General features: G+C 49.3%; 1 protein-coding gene across 3 annotated transcripts in view; it reads right to left on the bottom strand.

The window, feature by feature from the left end:
• Nucleotides 1-17751, bottom strand: part of UGGT2 (UDP-glucose glycoprotein glucosyltransferase 2) — a 1031439-nt gene that overhangs the window by 41890 nt on the left and 971798 nt on the right. For 2 of the 3 annotated variants that reach the window (XM_029604715.1, XM_029604716.1), the window contains one exon: nt 12305-12452. The exons of the other annotated variant lie outside the window; for it this stretch is intronic. In XM_029604715.1, the coding sequence (XP_029460575.1) occupies nt 12305-12452 (148 nt within the window). The remainder of the gene's footprint in view (nt 1-12304; nt 12453-17751) is intronic. 3 annotated transcript variants of the gene reach the window in all.

Below are 17751 nucleotides of genomic sequence, written 5' to 3'. Positions count from 1 at the left end.
TCTTTTTGCATCTTTTATTTTTGCATTATGCCAGTGGTTATTTTGTTTTGTTTCTTTGATAGTTATTGTTTTGATAGGGTTTATTTCATCGGCTATTTTTTTAGTTGAGTCTAACCAGAGTTCTGTAGCTGAGTTACAATCATTAAGTGTTATGTCTTTTAGTTCTTCTTCTAATTTGTCCTTTAGTTCATCGTTGTTATAGGGTGGTCGATATTTAAATTCTATGGGATTATGAGTTTGTATGGTCTGAGGATTGAGAATATTAATATTGGACTGAATAAGGAGGTGGTCAGACCAAGGAATTTGTGTGTAGCTTGTTGCTAAGTGTTCTAGATAGTTGCTATTTATGAATCTTAGATCAAGTGAGTGTCCGGCTCTGTGTGTTGGTTTATCGGTTATTAGTGAAAACCCTAGTGCTGTCATGGCATCCATTAGTGTCTGGCATGTGTTAGAAAGGGGTTGGATATCCATGTGTAGATTAAAGTCACCTAACACTATGGTAGGTATAGAGGTGTTTAGATGTGTTATCAGAAACTCGATTAGTGGTGACATATTTAGCTCTAGTAAACTGGGAGGGCAGTATATAAGGCATATTTGTATATTGCTAGTGCTGAAGATGGCAATTTCATGGTTAGGTGGAGGTATTATTGGGATTAGTTTACATTAGTTTACATAGTATCCATTGAATGAAGTTATCCCCAAACTGTAACCGCTGGAGTAACGCAAATAGGTAGGGCCAGTGTACCATGTTGAAGGCTTTCTCGGCGTCAACCAAGAGAGCCACCATTGGTATCTTGTGTTTTGTAACCCACCAGATCATATCCAGGATTTTATGGATGTTATCGCTAGCCTGGCGCCCCGGTATGAAGCCCACCTGATCTGGATTAATAATTTGGGCAATAAAACTATTTAGGCGATTCGCTAAAATTTTGGCCAGAATTTTAAAATCTATGTTGATTAGGGAGATCAGCCGGTAGGATCCACACACCATGGGATCCCTGCCCGGTTTACCAATAATAGTGATGCCTGCAGTGTTACCCTGCCCGGTTTACCAATAATCGTGATGCCTGCAATGTTAGCAGAAGTTGACAGTGGAGATCCCTCTTTCAAGGATTGAAAATTTTTTGCCAAGACCGGGGCGATCTGAGTAGCGAATTGTTGATAGAACCACCCTGTGTAGCCATCTAGGCCCGGGGACTTTCCAGGTTTCAATGCTTTTATAGCCATCTGAATTTCTGTTACTCTAATGTCCTTATTTACAGGTCTATCCAGTACCGAGCGGTAGGAAGAGCTGCGTTAGTGCCTACGGCACCCGCGGTTGCCGCACGCACAGTTCAGCTCACCTACCGCTCGATCCTGAACACTAATTTTATTTAAATGTAAACCGCGTCCGAAAAGCCTTAGGCCCGCGCAACCCATTTTACTGGATAGAGCGCCTATACAGTATCCTGGGTGCGCGGGCCTAAGGCTTCACGCCACGCTGGTATCTGTCATTTCAAATGTCATTTGAAATGACAGATACCAGTAAGCGAAAAAACCAAAAGCAAAAAGTAAGTCGCTTCGCCGCTTCGCCGCTTCACTCTTCCCTCCTCCCGGAGCAGGGCGCGAAAAGCAGCCTTGCTCCGGGAGGAGGGAAGCGGCGAAGCGACTTACTTCTTGCTTTTGGTTTTTTTGCTTCGCCGCTGTCAGTGTCTTCCCTTCCTCTTGGAGCAGGGCGCGAAAAGCAGCCTTGCTCCGGGAGGAGGGGAGAATAGACACGGACAGCGGCGAAGCGAAAAAAAACCAAAAGCAATTTTGGTTTTTTTTCAAAAAGCTAAAAGTAAGTTGCTTCGCCGCTATCAGTGTCCCCCCTCCTCCCGGAGCAAGGCTGCTTTTCGCACCCTGCTCCGGGAGGAGTGGAGAAGAGATGACAGCGGCGAAGCAAAAAAAAAAAAGCGAAAAAACCAAAAGGGGACCCGACCCGACTTACTTTTGCAGCCATCCGGCATCGTTGCTCCCCCGCCTCGTCCGGCATCGTTGCTCCCCTGCCTCGTCCGGGAAGATGGCTGCCAGCACGGGGGAAAGCGGCCCCTGTACATTCAATTGGCTGCCGTGACGCCAAACGTCGTGACGTCACGTCTTGAGCAGCCAACTGAATGCACAGGGGCTGTTGGGTTCGTGGACCCTTGGGCCGGTCGGGACCGGAAGATGGAGTACTGCGAGGTAGTAGCAGTAGCCCCGACCGGGAGGCGGCAAGGACGGAGAAGTGGCTGGCCCGAGGAAGGCCCTGGAAAGCCCTTTGCGACCAAGGGCTAGGCAAGGGAGAGGAAGACGGATGGAGCTGACACAGTGGTGAGGAAGTCTTCGCCCTGGAAGCCGAGCCTCCCCCGAGAAGAGCTCGTAGGAGTTCGGCCGCTGGGACTTAGGAGATTCACCCTGGAAGCCGGAGTCCCCCCAGGAGGAGCCCGTAGGAACCCGGCCGCTGGGACTTAGGAGAGCCCGCGGGGGCAGAGTCAGACGGGATCCGCGGTCGAGTGCCAGATGTTCGTTGCTCACCAGTCCAGAGTCAAGTGCCAGAGAGTCGCCGCTTGCCAGTCCAGAGTCGAGTGCCAGGGAATCGCCGCTTGCCAGTCCAGAGTCGAGAGCCAGGGAATCGTCGTAAGCCAGTCCAGAGTCAGAAGCCGAGGAGTCGTCGTAAGCCAGATCAGAATCAGAAGCCAGAGGGTCGTCGTAAGCCAGATCAGGATCAGGAGCCAGAGGGTCGTCGTAAGCCAGTCCGGGATCAGGAATCAGGAAACCAAGGAAGCACAGGATGCAGCAACTAAAGACAGGAAACCTGGAACCTCGTTGCAAGGCAAGGAAGGCCTCACGGTGCAGGGTTTAAATACCCTGAGCGTCTGACGTCATCCGGGGGGCAGTGCCGTTGTTTCCCGCGCTGGCCCCTTTAAAACCTGGGGCCTGCCGCGCGCGTGCGCGGCTAGGGGGCGGGGCCTAGCCGCGGAGAACGCCGGCAGCCAGCGCGGCGTGGGAGCGCCGCTCTTGGGGCCTGCACGGCCCGAAAACGCGGCGGAACCGGAGGGGCACCGTGACAGGGTGAGTGGCGGTCCCGGGGACGGCCCGGGATCGCAACAGTACCCCCTCCCCTGCGCCCCCTCCCAGGAGGCCGGGGTTTGGCCGGATGCGCCAGATGGAACCGACGAAGGAGATCCTTATCCAGGATATGAGAGGAAGGTTCCCATGAGTTCTCCTCGGGCCCGTAGCCCTCCCAAGACAGGAGGTACTCCCAGCGATGGCGACGGAACCGGACATCCAGCACCTCTTTAACCGTGTACGTGGCTCCCGGGTCAGAAGTAACAGCAGTGGGCTTCGGAGGCAAGGGTCGAAAGCGGGAGAGGACCACCGGTTTGAGGAGAGAGACGTGAGAGATGTCATGGATGCGAAGGGTAGAGGGAAGACGCAGGCGGTAGGAAACCGCGCCAACACGTTCGGCTACCTGGAAAGGACCAATGTAACGAGGTGCTAGTCTCATGGAGGGCAGGCGAAGTTGGATGTTCTTGGTGCTGAGCCATACCCTTGAACCAGGCAGAAACACTGGGGCAGGTCGCCGAGACTTATCCGCATAAGCCTTGAAGCGTGCGGCGGTGTGACGGAGCTTTTCTTGTGTGGAGTGCCAAAGCTGCTGAATCTGGCTGGCCGTCAATTGCGCCGCTGGCGAGGATGTAGAGATCGATAACGGTAGTGGCGGTTTGGGAACCTTTCCATAAACCAGCTTGAAGGGAGACTGTAGCGTGGCAGAGTGTCGATGGCGATTGTAAGAGAACTCTGCCCAAGGAAGAAGGGCAGCCCAGTTGTCCTGCTGTTCCCCTACAAAAGCCCGGAGGAACGCCTTCAGGGTTCGGTTCGTGCGCTCCACTTGGCCGTTGCCCTGGGGGTGAAATGCCGTGGTCAAGTCTAACTGAACCCCAAATTTTCTACAGAGCGCCCGCCAGTATTTCGCTGTAAATTGGGGCCCTCGGTCTGAGGCAATGTGCTGCGGCAAGCCGTGCAGACGGAAGATGTGCTGGATAAACAGTTCAGCTAACTCCGGGGCCGTGGGTAACTTGGCCAGAGGCACAAAGTGAGCCATTTTCGAGAAACGGTCAATGGTGACCCACACCACCGTTTTACCCTGGGACGGGGGCAGCTCTACTACAAAATCCGTGGAGATGTGCGTCCACGGTTCCGTGGGTACAGGGAGTGGCTGGAGGAGACCCCAGGGACGGCCTGGTAAGGACTTCTGCTGTGCACACGTGGGACAAGACTGGACATAAAGACGGACATCCTCCTTTACCCGTGGCCACCAATAGAACTCGGTTAGTAGTTCCAGAGTCCGGGAGATCCCGGGGTGACCCGCCGTCAGTGAGTCGTGCGCCCAAGCTAGGACCCTTTTCCTTGAGCGGAGTGGGACTACCGTCCTCCCGGCAGGTGCTAAGTCGGTGGCAGACAATTGGACCTTCGCTGGATCCAGAATGTACTGAGGGGGTTCAGAGGTGTCTTCCATTTCTGTAGTGCGTGAGAGAGCGTCCGCCCTAATATTCTTGGCCGCCGGTAGGTACCGAAGTGAAAAGTTGAACCGACTAAAAAAGAGTGACCAGCGTGCCTGTCGGGGGTTGAGTCTTTGTGCTTGGGATAGGTATGCCAGATTCTTGTGGTCCGTATACACTACGATTGGGTGTTGGGCCCCCTCCAACCACTGGCGCCATTCTTCAAAGGCCAATTTAATGGCCAGTAGTTCTTTGTCCCCGATACCGTAGTTCCTTTCGGCAGGCGAAAATTTCCGGGAGAAGTAGGAACATGGTCGAGCTTTACCGTCTCTGGAAATCTGGGACAGGACGGCCCCTACAGCCACACTGGAAGCATCCACCTCCACTATGAATGGGCGTACCGGATCCGGGTGCCGGAGACAGGTGTCTTGAAGGAAAGCCTCCTTTAGAGTCTGGAAGGCCTGTACGGCGGTTGGAGTCCAATTCCGGGCATCGGCACCCTTGCGTGTGAGAGCCGTAAGAGGAGCCACCAAGGTGGAGTACTGCGGGATGAAGTGGCGGTAGAAGTTGGCGAAGCCTAAGAACCGCTGGAGCGCCTTTACCCCCATAGGCTGTGGCCATTTCCGGATAGCTGCAACTTTATCGGGGTCCATGCGGAAACCAGTCGAGGAGATGATGTACCCCAGGAAGGGCAAGGATTCCTCTTCGAACTGGCATTTCTCCAGTTTGGCATACAGTCGGTTTTCTCATAATTTTAGCAAAACCTGGCGCACGTGTTGGCGATGTTCCTCAAGGTCCCGGGAAAAAATCAACACGTCGTCCAGGTAGACTATGACTGAGGTATACAAGAGGTCGCGCAGTACCTCGTTCATTAAATTTTGAAACACGGCTGGGGCGTTGCAGAGACCAAAAGGCATGACGAGGTACTCATAATGACCGTCCCTGGTGTTAAAGGCGGTCTTCCACTCGTCTCCCGGTCGTATCCGTACGAGGTTGTATGCCCCTCTAAGGTCCAATTTGGTGAAGATACGGGCCCCCTGCAGGCGATCTAGGAGTTCCGGAATCAGGGTCAACGGATAGCGGTCTCGTCGGGTGATCTGGTTCAGGCCCCGGTAGTCGATACAGGGCCGAAGGGACCCATCCTTCTTGGCCACGAAAAAGAAGCTGGCGCCTGCGGGGGATTTGGAGGGTCTTATGAATCCTCGGTCTAGATTCTCCTTGATGTAAGCAGACATGGCCTTAGTCTCAGGCAAGGACAGAGGGTAAACTCTACCACGCGGAGGCGTGGTATTTGGCAGTAAGTCGATCGCACAGTCGAAGAGGCGATGCTCAGGAAGTAACTCAGCCTTCTCCTTAGAGAAGACATCCCGGAAGGCCTGGTACTGTGGTGGTACTGTCAGCGGGGCTGTCAGAAGCGGAAGGGTCTGAAGCGGACGAGCCGGAAGACAACTGTGGGAGCAGGCTGGTCCCCAAGACGTGATCTGAAGCGAGTGCCAGTCGATTACTGGCGAGTGTTTCCTTAGCCAGGGCAGTCCGAGGATGAGCGGGTGAATGGATCTCTCAAGGATGAGGAAAGAGATCTCCTCCTTATGAAGGAGCCCGACCTGAAGCTGGAGAGGGCGCGTACAAATAGTAATGGACCCTGGAAGGGGAACCCCTTGGATAGATGATACCCGCAAAGGAGGTTCTTGAGGCAGGATCTTAAGCTGCAGTTGTTGCGCCAGATCACAGAGGATAAAATTCCCCCCGGACCCAGAGTCGAGCAGCGCCAGGGTGTCGAACCCTCCTCCAGGAAGACAGAGTTTAGCTGGAACAGTGCATGGGGAGTCCGGAGAGATACTGCCTAGAGTCAACTCCCCGCTAGACTCTAGGTTCTGGCGTTTCCCGGACGCTCTGTGCAGCGAGCCAGGAAATGCCCCTTACCACCACAATAGAGGCATAGGCCCTGCGAGCGTCGACGCCTTCGTTCTTCAGCCGAGAGAGGGCCTCGGCCCAACTGCATGGGTTCCTCCGGCGGGACGGCAGCTGTCACAGAAGGTGAAGGTCGGGCCCGAGGTGGCGTGGTACGACGGGCGACCGGTCCCTGCACGGACCTTCGCTCTCAGAAACGGCGCTGAATGCGTCGATCCACTCGTCCGGCCAATTCGATGAGCTCTTGGAGGTCGTCCGGGAGCTCCCGGGCCGCGAGTTCATCCTGGAGCCGAGGGGAAAGACCCTCCAGGAATATCCCGTGTAGGCTGTCCTCCCCCCAGGCCAGCTCAGTGGCCAGGGTCTGAAACTCCATCGCATATTCTTCTAGGGGGCGATTACCTTGTCGCAACTGGAGGAGTTCTGAGGCGGCCGTGGAGGCTCAGGATGGCTCATCAAAAATCCTCCGGAAGGCCTTGACGAAGAGTACAAGGTTATTCAACCGGGAGTCTTGGCGCTCCCAGAGGGAAGAAGCCCAGGTCAAGGGTTTCCCGTCCAGGAGAGAAATGATGTAGGTCGTTTTGGACCGGTCCATAGAGAACTGAGCAGGCAGAAGGTCAAAGCGGATATAGCAGTGGTTGAGAAACCCCCGACACGCCTTCGGGTCTCCGGAATATCTAGGCGGTGCTGGCATCTGTACCGGGACAGGCGAACTGGCGCTGGCCTGGGACGAGGATGCTACAGGGCGAGTTGCAGAGGTCCCCTCAAGGCGATCCGCCAGGCGCTGGACTGCTGACATCAGAGTATCGAGGCAGGACTGTTGTTGTTGCAGTTTCTGGGCTATGCCCGGGATGGCTTTGAGGCCGGCCAGGTCCGCCGGGTCCATGGCCTTGCAATCTGTTGGGTTCATGGACCCTTGGGCCGGTCGGGACCGGAAGATGGAGTACTGCGAGGTAGTAGCAGTAGCCCCGACCGGGAGGCGGCAAGGACGGAGAAGTGGCTGGCCCGAGGAAGGCCCTGGAAAGCCCTTTGCGACCAAGGGCTAGGCAAGGGAGAGGAAGACGGATGGAGCTGACACAGTGGTGAGGAAGTCTTCGCCCTGGAAGCCGAGCCTCCCCCGAGAGGAGCTCGTAGGAGTTTGGCCGCTGGGACTTAGGAGATTCACCCTAGAAGCCGGAGTCCCCCCAGGAGGAGCCCGTAGGAACCCGGCCGCTGGGACTTAGGAGAGCCCGCGGGGGCAGAGTCAGACGGGATCCGCGGTCGAGTGCCGGAGGGTCGTTGCTCACCAGTCCAGAGTCAAGTGCCAGAGAGTCGCCGCTTGCCAGTCCAGAGTCGAGAGCCAGGGAATCGTTGTAAGCCAGTCCAGAGTCAGAAGCCGAGGAGTCGTCGTAAGCCAGATCAGAATCAGAAGCCAGAGGGTCGTCGTAAGCCAGATCAGGATCAGGAGCCAGAGGGTCGTCGTAAGCCAGTCCGGGATCAGGAATCAGGAAACCAAGGAAGCACAGGACGCAGCAACTAAAGACAGGAAACCTGGAACCTCGTTGCAAGGCAAGGAAGGCCTCACGGTGCAGGGTTTAAATACCCTGAGCGTCTGACGTCATCCGGGGGGCAGTGCCGTTGTTTCCGGCGCTGGCCCCTTTAAAACCTGGGGCCTGCGGGGCCTAGCCGCGGAGAACGCCGGCAGCCAGCGCGGCGTGGGAGCGCTGCTCTTGGGGCCTGCACGGCTCGAAAACGCGGCGGAACCGGAGGGGCACCATGACAGGGTGAGTGGCGGTCCCGGGGACAGCCCGGGATCGCAACAGGGGCCGCTTTCCCCCGTGCTGGCAGCCATCTTCCCGGACGAGGCAGGGGAGCAACGATGCTGGACGAGGCGGGGGAGCAACGATGCCGGACTGCTGCAAAAGTAAGTCGGGTCGGGTCGGGTCCCCTTTTGGGACCCGACCCGACCCGATGTTTCAGCCCCCCTCCGATGTCCGGAGGGGGGCTGAAACGTTTTTTTCGCATTTTTTTTTTGCTTCGGGAGCAGGGGAGAGGACTGGGGCTGCCACGGAGACCGGCACCCACGATCGCGGCCGGGGCAGGTGAGCGAGGGCTGGGGGAAAGCTTGCCATCTACCCTTACCCCTGCCTCTACCGCAGGGGTCAGGGTAGGCGGTAAGTTTGCAGGTTAAACGTGCGACAAAACGGCAGGGAAAACTAGCGATAGTCGGGGCAAGGGTTACGGGATGCTAGGGAATAGCTAATTCGCTCATTTGCATGCAATATTGAGCTAATTCGCTCGTTTGCATGCAATATACATGCCGCAGGCGGAAGGGGTTGCCCGGGGAATTTAGGACGCGGTAGGAGTAGGTTAAAGGGGATTCGGGATCGCAGGAAGGGCTAACGCGGCCGGAACGTGAGTAAAAAGCGGCTTAGGAGCAGGGTAAACACGGCCGCACTTTACAGGATAGGCCTGTTAATAAATGTTGTTGCGGGGCTTCTAGTGCTCTGAGTTGAGAGTTCTCCAGATAGGCATCAATATCTATGCTAGTGATATTCCCATCCGCTGAGTATAATTCTGAATAGAATTGTTGGAAGCGCTGTCTAATGGATTTATTATCTGTGAGCACGGTTCCCTCCAAGCTCTTGATCTTCACTATAGTGGACTGATCTTGTCTCCTCTTTAACACCTGGGCTAATACTTTCCCGGCCTTATTACTCCCTTCAAAATATTTTTGTTGGGTCCTTTCCAGTTGGTATGCAATAGCTGCAGCATCTAAAGAAGCTATACACAAGCGAATAGCGTCCTCCAGCTTAGCAGAAGGAGCCCGAGGGGACGTCACTGATTTGTGTAGTCGCTCTAAGGCTTTAAGTTGAAGCAGTAACCGAGCTCGTTCTGCTTCTCATTGTTTTTTGAGGAATGATGCTCGTGCAATAAATGTACCCCTCAGGACAGCCTTCAAACAATCCCACAGCAGCACTGGGGTAACCTCACCATTATCATTTATTGCCAAATAGTCCTGAATATCGTTCTCTATCTGCGAGACAAAGCTCGATTCATTTAACAGCGAATCATTGAGCTTCCAAAATCTAGCTCCTCTATCATAATCTTGAATTTGGAGGTTGAACCATATGGGGGCATGGTCCGACCACAAGATAGGCTCAATATTGACATTCTGGAACCTTGGCAATAGGCCTGCACTACCCAGGAACATATCTATCCTTGAATAGCTGCCATGCGGGGAAGAAAAAAAGTACAGTTCCTTGATTTCGGGAACAGTGACCTCCTAATGTAAAAACTTCCCAGGTCCCTCATTAAGAGTTTGAGCTCTTTTCAAGCCACTTTGGGATCCGAGCTAACGCCTGTGGATGTGTCAATTCTGGGGCTGAAAGTGAGGTTAAAATCCTCTCCCATGAGCAGGTTACCTTCTATTCTAGTATATAGCGTTTGATTTATAGACCTATAGAATTCTGCTTTGTGAGAGTTGGGACCATAAATAGATAGCAGAGAAAAGAGTCCCCCGCCCCCCCCCGATATTTTAAGCAATAACAACCATCCATTGGGGTCTGCGTATATATCCTTAACCTCAAAATGGAGATCCTTATGTATCATAATCCCTACCCCAGAATATTTGGAAGTGACAGTGGCCGCCGCCCAATATTGATGGGGAAATTTAGGATGATTCATCAATCCTTGGTACCATTTCCGTATGTGAGTTTCTTGTAAGAACACCACAACTACCTCTAAACGGTATAACTCTTTAAACAGCAGCCACTATTTCCATGGAATATTAAGCCCCTTGGAATTTAGAGAAAAAAAATGTAAAGGTAGTCATTGTGTATAATCCACCCTTGTCCCTCCCAGCAGAACTACACACTATAGGCATACATCTCAGCTTAGTATACAGAATCACCTTCAACAGTGCAAACAATGTCCCCTTACCTCCCCCCCTCCCCTCCCATCATAACCAGAAGCACTACCTTCGTGCTCCAAAAATACATGGAGGAAGTCTCTCGTCTCTCCTCATGGCACCTCACACAGGCGCGGACTTACAACCATCAAAAAGAACTGCCTTTTTTACAACCAGCAGAAACAACGATCCAAAGAATGGAACTTAGAAAAACCAAAGGAGTCGTGACTTAACAGTCGGTAATCTGGGACTCCAGTGAGAGCAGCTGTGATTCATCTGGAGGATAATACAGAGGATCAGCTGGTATCCAGTCACTCTGGAGCCTCACTCAGTTCACTGCCAGCTGGGTTCCTCTGAAGCCTCCGTGCCCTTAGTAACACGTTGCCAGCAGGGTTGCTGTATGAGTCCCTGCGCTGTGTGGTTCCGTTCCCCAGTCTCAGATTGTGGGATGTCTATACAAATTCCAGCCTCTTTTAAGATCTCGACTGCCTCCATCACAGACTTAGCTCGGTGGGTTACTCCCTGTAGTATGAAAGATATTCCGCCAGGAAAAAGCCACTTAGTGATACAGCGAAAGTCCTGGCGTCGTTTCAGGGTGGCTGAAGACAAATCCGCAAATATGGCGATCTCGTGGCCTTCCCAGAGCCATGTGCACTGGCGGTGGGCTATACTGTAGATTTTCTCTTTTAGGGCAAATGAGTGATAGCACACCATTATATCTCGCAGCTTATTGGCTATCCTAGGTCCCAAAGTTGTGTGTGCCCGGTCAATAGTGATGGTAGAATCAGGCACCTCATCTGCTGCTCCCTCATTTTTAAGAAAAAAAGAGGAAATTTGTGTTACCACTGCCGAACAGTCAGTGAAAGCCTCAGACTCAGGCACTCCCCAAATTCGTATGTTGTTTCACCTGCTGCGATTTTCTATGTCCTCTAATTTATCGGTGAGTGAGCGGTAGTTTTCTTGAAGGTCATGGTAGTTTATTTGCAGGTTAATCCAGCCTTCGCCCTGAGTCTCAAGCCGGATTTCTGCTTCATCCACCTGTCGGCCCAGTTCCGCCGTTTCTTCCCGCATTTCTGCTATAAGAGCAGTTACCTCCGACTTGTAAATTTTGATGTCCTGCTTGAGTTCGATGAACTACCCTCTCATCTCCGTTCGGGTTGGGTAGTCGCAAGTGGGGTTCGCCTGGTCTCCATTATCTTCTTCGTTCTCCGCGATCGGGTTGTCCGGTGCCATGTTGGATTTCCCGGAGTCAGAGTCATCGCCGCAGCGAGTGAAGGAGAACTTGCGCAAATCGGAAGCTTTACGCTTTGTAGTCATCCCCTGTTTGGCTCGGCAAAATTAATAGGTGACTTTGGATCAAAAAAATTTTTTTAAATGCTGGAAGGCACGTTAAAAGCCCGGGGTGCTCGAGGAGCAGAGAAATCAGGCTACTCGCATGAGGAGTGACATCACTTCCTCTCCAGGACTTTTTTTTTTTAAGATTGGAAGAGCCCCGTTGGCATTTTTGTATAGGTGACATCAGAGAGGGAAACAGATATCTCCAGTCAGACTATCTGGCACTTTTATCTTTTGGGTAACAGGAGGATGTGGCGGGGGTTGGGGGGGGGGGACACAGGATAGCAGACAATATGAAGCAGACAGGAGTGTGTGTGTGTGTGTGTGTGTGTGTGTGTGTGTGGGGGGGGGGGTTATCCATTGTAAGATGGCATTTCTTTAGCCAGAAAACTTAGCTGCACTAAATTTAGTCTGTCAAATTTTGACCAGACTAGATTTAGGTACATTATCAGCTTGAAACCTAGCTGGTTAGGTACCTCTTACATTTTTCCTAAAGCTAACCAGGCAAGTTTATCTGGTTCTCTTGGCTGCTGAGTGGCTTTTTGAAAACTGCATCTATGTTACTATGTACTAAAATGTATACATGGTGAAACTAGCTTTGCTTAATATTTCCCCAGTAAAGAGTCAACCTTTACTATGGAAGGAGATGGAAGTATTAATATGGTTTTACCTCTTTGAGATGATCGTGAAATCATGCTTTTCTTTTGTTCTTCAATATTTTTTATTAATTGTCTTATTTCATTGTCATACTCTGTCCACTCGGGGACAATCCTCATGGCTGCCTGCAGTTTGGGTTCTTTAGTTCTGGGATTGTTACACTGAAAGATGCAAAGATTTATTGTACATCAACAAATAAACATCATGACATACATATATTCTTGTATTTCTTTCCTTACTTCAGTGACAGAATAACAATCATAGATCAGTTAGGACTCCCACATGAAATACAAACTCAATGATTAGGCATCTTACAGCAGCCAAATATATTTCTAAGCTGTAATAATTAATCCTTGTATGACAACTATTAAAGTGGCAAGATAACTTTAAACATAGCAAAAAAATTCCAGTATAGTGCAGACTCACAACAAAATACAAAATACAAAAAAAATAGGTATCTGAATACACACTGCTGTAATTTTTAACTTTCCAAAACCTTTTACAGATATATCATTGGCATCACACAAGGAAAGCATCAAATAACATTTCTTCTTTGCTTAATAAGGACCTTCTTAACACCCTGCGGATGCTAAGAGTGTTAGTGTTTTGGTCCTGGAACTAAACAGTCTCAAAATGTTGTGGTTTTTTTATGCTCATAAAAGACAAAAAGAAGAATGATTACTTCCCAATTGCAATGCCCGACATGATACCATGTTTCGAACCACTGCTTCAGGGGCCTCTTATTTGTCACAGCACCATTTGCAGAACTTTCTCTGAAATTGTAAAAACTAAACATTGATGGGGTAAAGTGGTATTGCACAGAACAATCTCATACTTCAAAAGCACATTCCTGCAGTAACATAGATCTTAAATAGTCACAGTAAACGTCTAGAGCAACCTTAGAGAATTAATTGCTGTTGACCGTCTGCTTTTCTGTCAACAGCCATTTTAGGTGAGCTGTCATTATTGGTCTGTATATAACCCACCTGATTACGTAACCTAACCATCATAACAATGTCATAATTACATAAGTAGGATGTGTACTAGTCAAGTAAATTTTCCATTCAATTTCTTTATTCAAGTCCCATAAGGTCAATGGTTTGCATATGGCATATCCACAGTTGTTCCCTTCATGCCAGATTGTATAGGAAGCTTCTCAAGAATTGTCCATTTTATATCCTCAAAGGAATGTCCATGTTACACAAAGTGAGAAACCAGCGGAGCTTCCATTTTGCAACTATTAATGCAACTCTTAACATAGTAATGATGGCAGAAAAAGACCAATTGCTCCGAGTCTATCAAGCAAGCTTCTTATGGTAGTAACTGTCGCTCCATGCAGGTTACCCTCAAAATGTATATTATGAGTAGTAATATTAGAAATCAAAACCAAGAAACTGTCAAACCCACAACAAAATTACTGCTAGCAACATTTTACAAACTAAGCAGCTTTCCTGATAATTCATACAGTACTGATGGCTTGAATGTGCTTTGCTTTTGGACTTGGCCATAGAAGCAATCCTGCGCTTTTTCTATAATGTCTGCGTATTAGTACTCTAGACCGTAAAAGGATCCAGCACTGTTTGTTATCTGAATCCAATTCCCCTTCCCTCTGCTGCCATCAAAGCAGAGAGCAATGCTGCAGTTGTATCAAAATCATGTATGCCAATTAGTTAAGGGTAGTAATCCCCATGCCTTTTGTTACAGGTAGCAGCTGCTGCTGCATGCTGGTTATTCCCCATGCACCTTTTTCTTAATTTCCAACACTAGACTTTAGGGATCCACAGTGTTTGTCCCATGCCTTTTTGAGTTTGTTTACTGCTTTTGTCTTCCTCATCGCTTCTGGAAGGGCATTCCAGGCATCCACCACCCTCTCCGTGAAGAAATAGGTATTTCCTGATGTTGGTTCTAAGTTGTCCTCCCTGAAGTTTTATATCATGACCCCTAGTTCTATTGTTGGCTTTCTTCTGGAAAAGATTTGAGGAACTTGAATCATTAAAACCATTCAGGTATCCGAAGATCTGTATCATATCTCCCCCTGCACTCCTCTCTTTCAGGATAAAAATATTCAGATCCTTCAGCCTCTCCTCATAAGTCTTCCAGTATAGGCTCCACACCATCTTGGTCGCCTTTCTCTGGACCGCCTCCGTGTTTGTCTCTATCCTTTTTCAGATACAGTGTCCAGAACTGAATACAGTAGTCCAGGTGAGGCCTCACCAAGGACCTGTACAAGGGCATTATCACCTCTTTTTTCTTACTGGTTATTCCTCTCTCTATGCAGCCCAGCATTTTTCTGACTTTGGCTATTGCTTCACCGCCTTCAGATCTTCCAATACTTATCACACCAAGGTTCCATTCCCAGCCCATGCACATTTGTCTTTCAACCCCAATCACATATAGCTCTTTTGGATTACCGCACCCCAGATACATGACTCTGCAATTCTTAGCACTGAATCCTAGATACCAAATCTTAACACTCTTCAAGCTTTCTTAAATCACTTTTCATTCTCTCTACTCCTTCAGGCATGGTCACTCTATTGCAGACTTTAGTATCATCCGCAAATAGAAAAACTTTACCTTCTATCTCGTCTGCAATGTCACTCACAAAGATACTGAACAGAACTGGTCCCAAAGCCGATCCCTGTGGCACTCCACTTAACAACCAGTTTGAAGTCCACTCCACCACCTTGGCACCAAGTCCCAAGCTTCTTTTTTTATTCACAAGCCTCTTATGCGGGAGTATAGCAAAAGCTTTGCTGAAATTCAAGTAAATCACTTCTAGCGATCTTCCTTGATCCAACTCTCTAGTCACACAATCAAAAAAAATCAATCAAATTTGTCTTACAGTTCCTTCCCCTGGTGAATCCATGCTGCCTTGGGTCCAACAGCCCACCAGATTATAGATAGTTCACACTCCTTTCCTTCAGCAGTGTCCCCATTACTTTTCCCACCACTGAGTAGAGGCGAACCAGCCTGTAGTTTCCAGCCTTCTCTCTGCTCCCATTCTTGAAAAGCAGGACCACCACCGCTCTTCTCCAATCACTCGGTACCACTCCTGTTTCCAGAGATCAGTTGAACAGATCGTGCAGCAGACTCGCCAGCACATCTCTGAGCTCCCTCAGAATCCTGGGATGAACCTCATCAGGCCCCATGGTTTTGTCTACTTTCAGTTTTCTTAGCTCTTCCCATAAGTTCTCTTCTGTAAATGGTGTTTCATCTACTTTACCCCTCTCCAATGTCTTGTTAACTAGTGACGGTCCTTTTCCAGGGTCTTCTTTAGTGAACACCAAACTGAAGTATTTGTTTAATATTTCTGCCATTTTTTCATCTCTATCCACACATTGATCTTTTTCACCTTTCAATTTCACTATACCACTTTGGATCTTTCTCCTTTCTCTGATGTATCTGAAAAATGTTTTGTCACCTCGCTTTACCTCTTTGGCAATCCTTTCTTCTGTCTGACTTTTTGCTTTCTTGATTTTCTTCTTTGTCTCCCTCAGTTTCACCAGATATTCTTCCTTGTGTTCCTCTTTTTGGGATCCTTTATATTTCTTGAACGCTGTTCTTTTTGCTTTTATTTTATCAGTCATCTCCGTTGAGAACCAGATAGGTTTCTTATTTCTCTTGCTTTTGTTAACTTTTCTAACATATAGATTAGTTGCCTTTGTAATTGCTGTTTATAGTTTGGCCCATTGTTGTTCCACCTCTTTCATTTTCTCTCAGTCTTCTAGTTCTCCTCCCAGTTACTTCCCCATTTCATCAAAGTCCATATTTTTGAAAATTCAAAACTTGGTTCTTTCATGTGACTTTTCTGTATCTTATTTGTGATATAAAACCTTAGGGCCGGATTTTAAAAGGATTACGTGCATAAGGTACGCGCATAACCCTTTTAAAACCCCCCTGCGTGCGCCGAGCCTATTTTGCATAGGCTCGGTGGCGTGCGCAAGCCCCGGGATGCGCGTAAGTCCCGGGGCTTCACTAGGGGGACGTGTCGGGGGCGTGTCGGGTGGGCAGCACGACGATCGGGGAGTTCCCGGGGGCTTTCTGGGGCATGGCTGAGGCCTCCGGAACAGCCACCCGGGTCGGGAGATGGCGCGCCAGCAGCCCGCTGGCGTGAGCGAGTTACGCTTGCCAGAGGCAGGCGTAACTTTTAGAATAAAGGTAGGGGGGGTTTAGATAGGGGAAGGGAGGGGAAGGTGCGGGTGGGTGGAAGGGAACGTGCAGCGCGCACAGGGCTCGGTGCACCCCCTTGTGCGCGCTGACCCCGGATTTTATAAGATACGCGCGGTTACGCACGTATCTTATAAAATTCAGCGTACTTTTGTTCGCGCCTGGTGTGCGAACAAAAGTCCGCGCGCGTGCTGTTTCTTAAAATGTACCCCATAATGTTTGATGATCACTGGTGCGGAGGTGGGCACCCAAATGTATGTTAGAGACATTATTTCTGTTAGTGAGCAATAAGTCGAGTATAACTCCCTCCCTTGTGTGTTCCATTATCATTTCTTTGAACAGAGCTCCTTGCAGGTTATCCACTATCTCTCTTCTTCTGTTTCTTTCCACAGAAGAGATTCTCCAGTCTACGTCCGGCAGATTAAAATCTCCACCAATCAACACTTCTCCCTTCCTTCCCACCTTTTGGATGTCTTCAACTAGATCTCTGTCTAGTTCTTCCATTTGAGTCGGAGGCCTATAACCACTCCAATAAAAATGGATGTACCTTCATCTTTTTTTTAGGATGGTCCATAATGCTTTTTCTCTTTCTCTACCCCATCTTACTTGCAGTTCAACAGATTGGATATTGTTTACCCCACCCTCATCTTCAGTCTCCTACATTTGTCACTGTATATTTAGTCATCCCAATGTATTTGAGATTGCATGGGCAAACAACCAAGTAAATCACAAAAGAAGATTTACAAGAGTAATTTTTAACGAAAGAAAAATTCTTGCCAATAGTTCAGGTTTGTGATCAGACTGTAACCTAATGAAGCACAGGGCATAGTTCTGACATACAAGTGGAACCACCCTCCAGTACAAAATGTTGACCTGACCACCTGATTTTTGATGTTATGGCTTCTGAATAAGGCAACGCTTGGCATAGAATCAAAAACTGGATTTACTTTTTGTAAAATATACCAATGTTTCTTAATGGACATGCAAATCTGTGCAAATGCCAATGAATGTTTCAAAATGAATGTTTGCTGATATGAATTCTCATGTAACTTCTGAAATAGAAGTTCCCAATTGCTGTAAAGAGCTCTGGCCTATGTTTATAAATCTTTCAGCCATCACTTTTGCCTAGAACTTGAACTCATCATTGTCTGAATACAAGTGTCGTGGTCGTAAAAACTGCTCAGCTGGAAGGCTTTTCTTAAATTTGACAGGATGAAAGCTACCAAATAATATCAAGTTATTATACTCATTTGGTTTCCAATGAATGCTAGTTTTTAAATTTTGTCGACATTT

This window comes from Rhinatrema bivittatum, chromosome 5 (assembly GCF_901001135.1).
Source record: "Rhinatrema bivittatum chromosome 5, aRhiBiv1.1, whole genome shotgun sequence".
NCBI lineage: Eukaryota > Metazoa > Chordata > Amphibia > Gymnophiona > Rhinatrematidae > Rhinatrema > Rhinatrema bivittatum.
Note: the sequence above shows the minus strand (reverse complement) of the source record. Positions and strands in the feature narration are given on the sequence as shown.